The sequence below is a fragment of the Oncorhynchus nerka genome, linkage group LG12, assembly GCF_034236695.1.
Source record: "Oncorhynchus nerka isolate Pitt River linkage group LG12, Oner_Uvic_2.0, whole genome shotgun sequence".
In the NCBI taxonomy this organism is placed as follows: Eukaryota; Metazoa; Chordata; class Actinopteri; order Salmoniformes; family Salmonidae; genus Oncorhynchus; species Oncorhynchus nerka.
Window position 1 is genome coordinate 17244825 of NC_088407.1, and position 10505 is coordinate 17255329.

The 10505-nt window shown below is 41.5% G+C and overlaps 1 protein-coding gene across 1 annotated transcript in view; it reads left to right on the forward strand.

Annotated features, from left to right (window-relative positions):
* Window positions 1-10505, forward strand: part of LOC115120381 (histidine N-acetyltransferase-like) — a 41778-nt gene that overhangs the window by 19788 nt on the left and 11485 nt on the right. The window contains exons 2-4 of the mRNA XM_065025310.1: window positions 8757-8980; window positions 9562-9786; window positions 10149-10418. Of these exons, the coding sequence (XP_064881382.1) occupies window positions 8765-8980; window positions 9562-9786; window positions 10149-10418 (711 nt within the window). The 5' untranslated portion in view covers window positions 8757-8764. The remainder of the gene's footprint in view (window positions 1-8756; window positions 8981-9561; window positions 9787-10148; window positions 10419-10505) is intronic.

Genomic DNA, 10505 nt, shown 5'->3' on the forward strand with positions numbered 1-10505 from the left:
CATGTGCATGTGTCTTTACCTATTCTAAACCATGTGAGTGTGTCTTTACCTATTCTAAACCATGTGAATGTGTCTTTACCTATTCTAAACCATGTGAGTGTGTCTTTACCTATTCTAAACCATGTGAATGTGTCTGTACCTATTCTAAACCATGTGAATGTGTCTTTACCTATTCTAAACCATGTGAATGTGTCTTTACCTATTCTAAACCATGTGAATGTGTCTTTACCTATTCTAAACCATGTGAATGTGTCTTTACCTATTCTAAACCATGTGAATGTGTCTCTACCTATTCTAAACCATGTGAATGTGTCTTTACCTATTCTAAACCATGTGAATGTGTCTTTACCTATTCTAAACCATGTGAATGTGTCTGTACCTATTCTAAACCATGTGAATGTGTCTTTACCTATTCTAAACCATGTGAATGTGTCTTTACCTATTCTAAACCATGTGAATGTGTCTTTACCTATTCTAAACCATGTGAATGTGTCTGTACCTATTCTAAACCATGTGAATGTGTCTTTACCTATTCTAAACCATGTGAATGTGTCTTTACCTATTCTAAACCATGTGAATGTGTCTGTACCTATTCTAAACCATGTGAATGTGTCTTTACCTATTCTAAACCATGTGAATGTGTCTTTACCTATTCTAAACCATGTGAATGTGTCTGTACCTATTCTAAACCATGTGAATGTGTCTGTACCTATTCTAAACCATGTGAATGTGTCTGTACCTATTCTAAACCATGTGAATGTGTCTTTACCTATTCTAAACCATGTGAATGTGTCTCTACCTATTCTAAACCATGTGAATGTGTCTGTACCTATTCTAAACCATGTGAATGTGTCTCTACCTATTCTAAACCATGTGAATGTGTCTGTACCTATTCTAAACCATGTGAATGTGTCTCTACCTATTCTAAACCATGTGAATGTGTCTGTACCTATTCTAAACCATGTGAATGTGTCTGTACCTATTCTAAACCATGTGAATGTGTCTGTACCTATTCTAAACCATGTGAATGTGTCTGTACCTATTCTAAACCATGTGAATGTGTCTTTACCTATTCTAAACCATGTGAATGTGTCTGTACCTATTCTAAACCATGTGAATGTGTCTTTACCTATTCTAAACCATGTGAATGTGTCTTTACCTATTCTAAACCATGTGAATGTGTCTTTACCTATTCTAAACCATGTGAATGTGTCTTTACCTATTCTAAACCATGTGAATGTGTCTTTACCTATTCTAAACCATGTGAATGTGTCTGTACCTATTCTAAACCATGTGAATGTGTCTGTACCTATTCTAAACCATGTGAATGTGTCTCTACCTATTCTAAACCATGTGAATGTGTCTGTACCTATTCTAAACCATGTGAATGTGTCTTTACCTATTCTAAACCATGTGAATGTGTCTTTACCTATTCTAAACCATGTGAATGTGTCTTTACCTATTCTAAACCATGTGAATGTGTCTGTACCTATTCTAAACCATGTGAATGTGTCTTTACCTATTCTAAACCATGTGAAGGGATGGTGTGATTAATGGGGAACCAATTACTTGTCTCCACAATGTCTGTGTGCTTGTCACTCCCTCCTTTGGCCTTGGAGTAGATAATGTCTAAGAAAAGATGTTTGTGGTAGTGTCTGGAACCATTGTATGTCATCTCTGATGTTGCACCTATCCTGGGGTAGTGTATGACCTAGAGGCTCACTCCCCTCAGTCAGCTTGTCCAGGTGTGTGGTCAAGAAGAGGTTTTACTTGAGATGGGAGTATCTGGAGTTGACAATCGATCTATGCCATAGAATGAGTTGGTGTTTCTGTGCTATGAAGTACCAGGAACGAGATCGGAGCCACGTCTTAGGGGCCAAACTGAACAATTAGAACAGTCTTCATAGCAAATGCTATCTGGCTGCCGGATACTCCTTTCTCATATATCAAGTTTTACCTTGTGACCCATTCCATACATCTGTTGTTTGTATTGAAGATTAAAAGGGCGTATCTTTTCTATAAAATATATTTGTATTCTTCCTATGTCAGAGGTACTCGTCACAACACTTGGAAGTGTTGAGCCCACAAGCCTCATCATTATAGAAGCAATTGCTCTATGCTTTCCTTATGAATACATTTTAAATAAAGTAATATCCTGATTGATGATTGACCTCATTACAGATTAGAATTTCCACGACACAGCTTTGAACACTCTTAGCATTTTCTCAACCAGCTTCATGAGGTAGTCACCTGGAATGCATTTCAATTAACAGGAGTGCCTTCTTAAAAGTTCATTTCTGGAATATATTTCCTTAATGCATTTGAGCCATTCAGTTGTGTTGTGACCAGTCCATATCATGGCAAGAACATGTCATATAAGCAAAGAGAAATGACAGTCCATCATTATTTTAAAACATGAAGGTCAGTTAATCCCGAACATTTCAAGATCTTTTAAAGTTTCTTCAAGTGCAGCCGCAAAAACCATCAAGCGATATAATGAAACTGACTCTCATGAGGACCCCCACAGGAATGGAAGACCCAGAGTTACCACTGCTGCAGAGGATAAGTTCATTAGAGTTACCAGCCTCAGAAATTGCAGCCCAAATACATCAACTATTCAGAGGAGGCTGTGTGAATCAAGCCAAATTTCTGCAAAGAAACCACTACTAAAAGACACCAATAAGAAGAAGAGAATTGTTTGGGTCAAGAAACACAAGCAATGGACATTAGACCGGTGGACATGTGTCCTTTGGTCTGGAGTCCAAAGTTAAGATTTTTGGTTCTAATCGCCGTGTCATTGTCTTTGCCTCCTCAATCCCCTGACCTCAACCAAATTGAGATGGTTTGGTATGAGTCGGACTGCAGAGTTAAGGTAAATCAGCTAACAAGTGCTCATCATATGTGGGAACTCCTTCAAGACTGTTGGAAAAGCATTACAGGTGAAGCTAGTTGAGAGAATGGTGGCTATTTGAAGAATCTCAAATATAAAATATATTTTGATTTGTTGAACACTTTTTGGTTACTACATGATTCCATATGTGTTATTTCATAGTTTTGATGTCTTCACTATTATTCTACAATGTAGAAAATAGTAAAAATGAAGAAAAACCCTTGAATGAGTTGGTGTTCTAAGACTTTTGACCAGTAGTGTAGCTTGAGAGGATCTGCAGAGAAGGTTGGGAGAAACTCCCCAAATACAGGTGTGCCAAGCTTGTGGCGTCATACCCAAGAAGACTTGATGCTGTAATCGCTGCCAAAGTTGCTTCAACAAAATACTGAGTAAAGGGTCTGAATACTTATGTAAATGTGATATTTCAGTTTTGAATTTTTATACATTTGTAAAAAAAAAAATCGAAAAACCTGTTTTTCTTTGTCAATTGTATGTAGATTGATGAGGGAAAAAATAAAATGTAATACATTTTAATGTAAGGCTGTAACGTAACAAAATGTGGATAAAGTCAAGCCGTCTGAATACTTTCCGAATGCACTGTATATATATTTTTTATGTTTATCTTACATAATATAATGTAATAATGTAAAAATATGCATTAAGGTGTCTGTAATAGAATAAACAAATATAGATATTAATAAAAGCCTTTCTATAGCTTCCAACACATATTTTTTTTTACAATTGAGGAGTACCAAGATGGCTGCACAGTGGCTTCAATTCAGTCATCCTGGGTTTATACACATTGTTGACGGCACCATGTCTGTGCATGCCAGTTGATGGAAAAGTACCAGAGAGAAAGAGAGAGAGAGAGAGAGTTGGGATCTGGTGGGGCGAGACAGTGTTTTCTCTGTCTCATGCAGGCGTTCCGGCCTCTCCCCCCCCCCCCCCCCCGCCCCGCCGCCCCTTCTCCAGACTCACATCTCCCATCGACAGATTATCAGAAATGTCCGGCCCTGCTTCACCGCGTCAGCTAGAAGCCTCATTCCCCCTGGGGCCAACTAACGCTGACTGTCCATGCATGCATGGGGCTGAGAACACACAGACGGAGACAGAGACACACACATGGACAGAGACACACCCACACACACATACAGACAGTCTTTAACTGCCCAAGCTTCTCTGCACCTTTCTGGAATCACATTCCAACGACCTGATCCCTCCGCTCCTCTCGCCCGTCTCGCCACCTTTTTTTCAAAAGCCTGGAGAAATGTGTTTGTTTTCCGAGTGAGACTGTGTTTTCTGAGGAATCCAAAGAGGTTACCAAAAGGGATTAGGGGGGTAGGGGGTTGGTAGAGAGGAGTGGGAGGGGGACAGATGCCAGTCTCCTCATTCCGTGCCACATGCAAACTGGTGCCAAACTGGACAGGCAAAGTGGCCCTGCATCCTGACAATGACCAGACCAGAAACTACACTAGTGCCGTCTGTGTGGTTAGGGTTCGTGCTGTCTGTGTGGTTAGAGGTTGTGTTGTCTGTGTGGTTAGGGGGTCCTGTTGTCTGTGTGGTTAGGAGTCCTGTTGTCTGTGTGGTTAAGGGTTGTGTTGTCTGTGTTTTTCCTGACCAAGACCCACTGTGGTCAAAACACATTCCTAGAGAAAAAAGGTGCTATCTAGAACCCATAGGAGAACCATTTGAACAACCCTTTTTGGTTCCAGGTAGAACCTTTTTGGTTCCTGGTAGAACCCTTTTGATTTCCATGTAGGACCCTTTCCACAGAGGGTTCCACATGGAACCTATGTGGAACCAAAAATGATCTCCCTGGAACCAAAAATGGTTACCCTACGGGGACATCCGAAGAACCCTTTAGGAACCCTTTTTTCTAAGAGTGTGATTGATGCCAGACTGGAGGTACAAGGACAGAGGACACACTGAGTTTTCACTGTTATACATTTTGCTTGGCTAGTTATAGCCTAATGTTAGCTAGCTAACATTGAACCTGGTTGGTTAGCTACCTGCAGATTCACGCAGGGTAGTAAGGTCATGAGTTGTGATTATGGTTAATTGTTTAGCTAGCTAGCTAGCTACATGTCTTATCAAAAGACTCCACTATGCAAGTATCCATTTCAATAGAATGTTACTGTGACAACTGTTGATAGACGTAGCTGGTAAATTCGCACTGGCTATCTACTCCGATTTCCGACCCCGGGTAAGCTACATTTTCAAATATTACAAGTTTCAAATTTTGACATGAAGTCTTTTCATTTCAAGTTAAAGTGTACTGTTAGATAGCTAGCTAACATTACGTGTATGATCTTATTACTTGTATCTCAGAGCTATTTGCTTGGCTAGTTATAGTCTAATGTTAGTTAGCTAACTGTTAGCTAGCTAACATTGAACCTGGTTGGTTAGCTACCTGTAGATTCATGCAGGGTAGTAACATCATGAGTTGGGATTATGGCTCATTGTTCAGCTAGCTAGCTACATGTCTTAACAAAAGACTCCACTATGCAAGTGTCCATTGTAATAGAATGTCAACGACAACTGTTAGCTAGTTAGCTTGGGAGCTTGACTGCTGTTGTTAGGACAGAACGCTCGCATCAACCCTTAAAGAGATTGGTTGAACTAAAGAGGGTGTGAACGATGCTGAATGGGGGTAGACAAAGAAGAGCTCTCCAGTAGGTACCAAAACATTCTAAGGCCATTTTCTCAAAAGTGAGGTTACAAGTTCATCAACTTTCAAAGCAGAATTGCTTTCCCATTGTAGCTCTGTGTCTCTGCTTTTATCCAATGTAAAAAACACAATTTCAAATATTTATACAGTACATAAGACCAAATCAAGGCTCTGAGATACGAATAATAACATTGTAAACGTACCGTTAGCTAGTGAGCCAGTCAGCTAACATCAGCTCGCTAGCTAACAGTACACTTTAACTTTAAATGAAAATTACTTTGTCAAAATTATAAACATGTAATATCTGAAAATGCAGCTAGCTAGACTATTTTACCCATATACATCATGGTTGGATGCTTCTCCCTGTCACAGATGCCATGGTTGCCCTTAGTTTGAAGATGTAATCCGGAGACAGGTGTTTTCTCCATCTCCTTAGCTATCATATTCGAATTCCACTGATTTCAAAACTCGTTCCTCCAGAAAGTGGAGAGCAACACTTATGCAGTTTTATTACACGATACATTTAAAAAAAAAGCTGCATTAGACAGGATTACCAAGACGTACTGACCAGCTCAACTAGACAGAAGCGTGCTATATAGCAGACCAATCTGAACTCATCCTTCGGCATGTCCAGCCCCCTCATTATCTTAGCCAATCTTGCTTAGTGGGAAGGTTGCTGACTTTTTCTGTGGCTAAACCAGCTAGGCTCGTAATTTAACAATTTTATTTGAATTTACAGATTTAATACAAGTTTGTTAGTTAGGCACATGAAAGTTCACATGTTCTAGAAGGCATTTATGCTAAAAAACACATAGAAAAATGTATTTAAAAAAGATTGTGTTCAAATGGCTCTTGTCACCTGTGACATATGCCTAGTTTCCTGAAATGGGTGACATAATGTATTGATGCCATTCAACACTATCAGCAGTGTATAATCAGTGTGTCCCCTGTCCTTGTACCTCCACATTATGCGGCAGGTAGTCTAGTGGTTAGAGCGTTGGATGAATCTCTGAGCTGAGAAGGTGAAAATCTGTTGTTCTGCCCCTGTACAAGGTAGTTCACCCACTGTTCCTAGGCTGTCATTGGAATAAGAATGTATTCTGACTTGAATAGTTAAATAAAGGTCAAAAATAAAATCACTATCAACAGATATGAGAATAATCCATAACATTCAGTATAAAGTGACCATCAACCCACACCTGGAAATCATGAGTACAGATGTAGGATCTTAATTTCAGCCAGTTTGCTACAGCAGAAAAATCATTTTGCAGGAACAGAAAATGTGAATTATTATGTCTGCACGTACACAGGCAGTGTCACGTTCTGACCCTAGTTATTGTGTTAATTGTTTGTTTTAGTTGGTCAGGACGTGAGTTGGGTGGCCATTCTATGTTTTGTGTGTCTAGGTTGTTTTTCTATGTTTCGGCCTAGTATGGTTCTCAATCAGAGGCAGGTGTCGTTAGTTGTCTCTGATTGAGGATCATACTTAGGTAGCCTGGGTTTCACTGTTGTTTGGTGGGTGGTTGTTTCCGTGTCGGTGTTTTACACCACACGGTACTGTTTTCGTTATTCACGTTACGTTTATTGTTTTGTATGGAGTGTTCAGTTTATGTGTTTAATAAACAACCATGGACACTTATCACGCCGCATATTGGTCCTCCGATACTTCTTGCCTCTCCTCTTCAGACTAAGAGGAGGAAAACCATTACAGGCAGCCTAATTCAGATTTTTTTGGCCCAATTATGGGCAAAAGAGCTGATCCGATTGGTCAAAATACCAATTAGTGGAAAAAGATCAGAATTGGGCTGCCTGTGTAAATGCCGTCTAAGTGGATTATAATTTATGGATATTTTTGTAGGGGTTGATAGACTTTTTTGGAAGGGAAAATTACAAAAAAATTACAAACTTCAGAAGCCTTTTTAAACCTCAAAAACACTACAGGTTTTACATTTCCTGCATTACAGATCTCCTGCATCAGGGTAATCAAATTAAGATCCTAGATTTGTAGGCATAAAGCGACAAATATATATACTCTTTGCCAGATTAATTGAATGAGATCATATTCTCATTTACAGCAACAGATGTGTAATCCAATCCATTTCCTTTATACTCCTACTCTTGGTCCCACTCTCTTTACCTTTATCTTTCTCTCTCGCCCCGTCTCAATCTACTCTCTCCCTCATTCCTATCCTCTCTCTTCCCCATCTCTATCAATCTCTCCCCCTCTCAATCTACTCTCTCCCTCATTCCTATCCTCTCTCTTCCCAATCTCTATCAATCTCTCCCCCTCTCAATCTACTCTCTCCCTCATTCCTATCCTCTCTCTTCTCCCTCTCAATCTACTCTCTCCCTCATTCCTATCCTCTCTCTTCCCCATCTCTATCAATCTCTCTCCCTCTCAATCTACTCTCTCCCTCATTCCTATCCTCTCTCTTCTCCATCTCTATCAATCTCTCTCCCTCTCAATCTACTCTCTCCATCATTCCTATCCTCTCTCTACCACATCTCTATCAATCTCTCTCCCTCTCAATCTACTCTCTCCCTCATTCATATCCTCTCTCTTCCCCATCTCCATCAATCTCTCTCCCTCTCAATCTCTCCCTCATTCCTATCCTCTCTCTTCCCTATCTCTATCAATCTCTCTCCCTCATTCCTATCCTCTCTCTTCCCCATCTCTATCAATCTCTCCCTCATTCCTATCCTCTCTCTTCCCCATCTCTATCGATCTCTCTCCCTCATTCCTATCCTCTCTCTCTTCCCCATCTCTATCAATCTCTCCCTCATTCCTATCCTCTCTCTTCCCCATCTCTATCGATCTCTCTCCCTCATTCCTATCCTCTCTCTACCCCATCTCTATCAATCTCTCTCCCTCTCAATCTACTCTCCCTCATTCCTATCCTCTCTCTTCCCCATCTCTATCGATCTCTCTCCCTCATTTCTATCCTCTCTCTACCCCATCTCTATCAATCTCTCTCCCTCTCAATCTACTCTCCCTCATTCCTATCCTCTCTCTTCCCCATCTCTTCATCGATCTATCTCTCTCTCTTGCCTTTTTCCACCTTTCTCTCTCACTCCCTTTCTCTCCTTCATCTTCCTTCTCTAACCCTTTTCCTTTCCTCCATCCCCACTTTCTCTTTCCTTTCTTTTCTCCTCCTCCCTTTCTTTCTCCTCCCTTCTCCTCCCTCGCTTCCCCCCCAGCTGTAAGGATGAAGATTGAGAACAGCCTGCCCCGCCCCCAGCTCCCCGAGACTCCGCCCCAGACAGGCCTGCAGTTCACCGTGGCGACGGAGGAGGACTTTGATGAGATCATGGCCATAAGCCAAGACATCTACGGAGGGCTGGACTACCTACCGACCCGCTACACCGCCTGGCTATCCGAGTCCAACCGCACTGTCATACTGGCCCGCAAGCAGGGCAAAGTGGTGAGAAAAGGTTATAAAGTGTGTCATAAACCTGTTATAGCATGTGTATAAGGGTTCTATTACGGGTGTTATAAGAGTGTTATGAACGCTAACAAGCATGGCTGTCCGAGCGCAACCGCACCGTCATACTGGCACGTAAGCAGGTCAAAGTGGTGAAAAATGGTTATTAAAGAGTGTTATAAATGTGTTATAGCATGTTTATAAGGCCATTATAAGGGCTGTATTAGAAGCTACCAGTATCTGCTACATCACCTGGCTGTCCGAGACCAACCTGCCGCCACACTACTGCTTTGCACGCAAGCAGGGCAAAGTGTTGTGAGAAGGAGTGACAAGAGCATTACACGGGTGTTACCATAGAAATAGAATCCATGTTAGAAGAGTCCTTAAGGAACCTGTTCTACTTTGGAACCATTGAGAGTTCTATTACCTAGAAACAACCATGAAAAAATGACAAGAAAATGACTCACAAAATGTATTTATTCAGTTGTTCATAATCTCCCTTTGTTTTTATTTTCCCCTCTCCTTTCTTCCCCATCTCCTTTATCCCTCTCTTCTTCATTTCTCCCATCTTCCCTCAACAGATTGCCCTGGAGTCGGTGTGTGTGATTGACGATGGTGAGACCATGCTGGTGGAGGGGTTACGTGTGGCCCCCCAGGAAAGGGGGAAGGGCGTGGCAGGGGTGCTGCTGCGGTTCTGCTCTCAACTGGTCAAGTCCAAGTGGCCTGAGGTGAAGGTGACCAGGCTGACCCGTGACGACCAGCTGGGGCCCAAGGACTTCCAGAAGTACCGCCTCATCACCAAACAGGTAGGTATTGGTTGATTATTTAATTGCTTGGTTGATTGGTTAATTGCTTGGTTGATTGGTTAATTGCTAAGTTGATTGGTTAATTGATGGATTTGTACCATAAGTCAAGTATTCCAAGTTGTCAATTTTGTTTCTAGTTATTTCTATAGTCGTTATATTTGTGACTAGACTCAGACCTGAGTCAAGCCATTATAACTCAAATCTACTTTTGCAGTTTACAAAGAATTGTCAGGGAAGCATGTTTTACCAAAATGACAGATTTAACCTTTCACAATGCTTCATTATGTGATTCACAGTCTATTATCCAACCATACAAGCATCTCTTTACCCTACACCATTTGACCATTTCCTTTCTCCCTAAGGGCATACTGCTGGTTCGCTTCAACGCTGAACATCTCAAGCTCCGGCTCTCCGAACTGGGACCGGTTGTGACCCTCCCCACCTACTCCGAAGGTACCCCCCAGGGTTCTGACACCCCTCTGGTTCCCCCTGTCCTTCTGGACCTCAACGAGGCCCACCAGATGTTCCTCAACTCGGGCCTGATGTCCAACGTGCTCCCCAACGCTACCATCGTCCAGGACTGGCAGCCGTTCAAGCCAGTGCCCAGCAACATGGTCATTCTTCTGAAGAAGGTAAGATTATAATCACAGGAGGACCACAATGGAAATAAGTCAGTTGACTTTATCATGCTTTAGGATTGCAAACTTCTGGAAACTTTC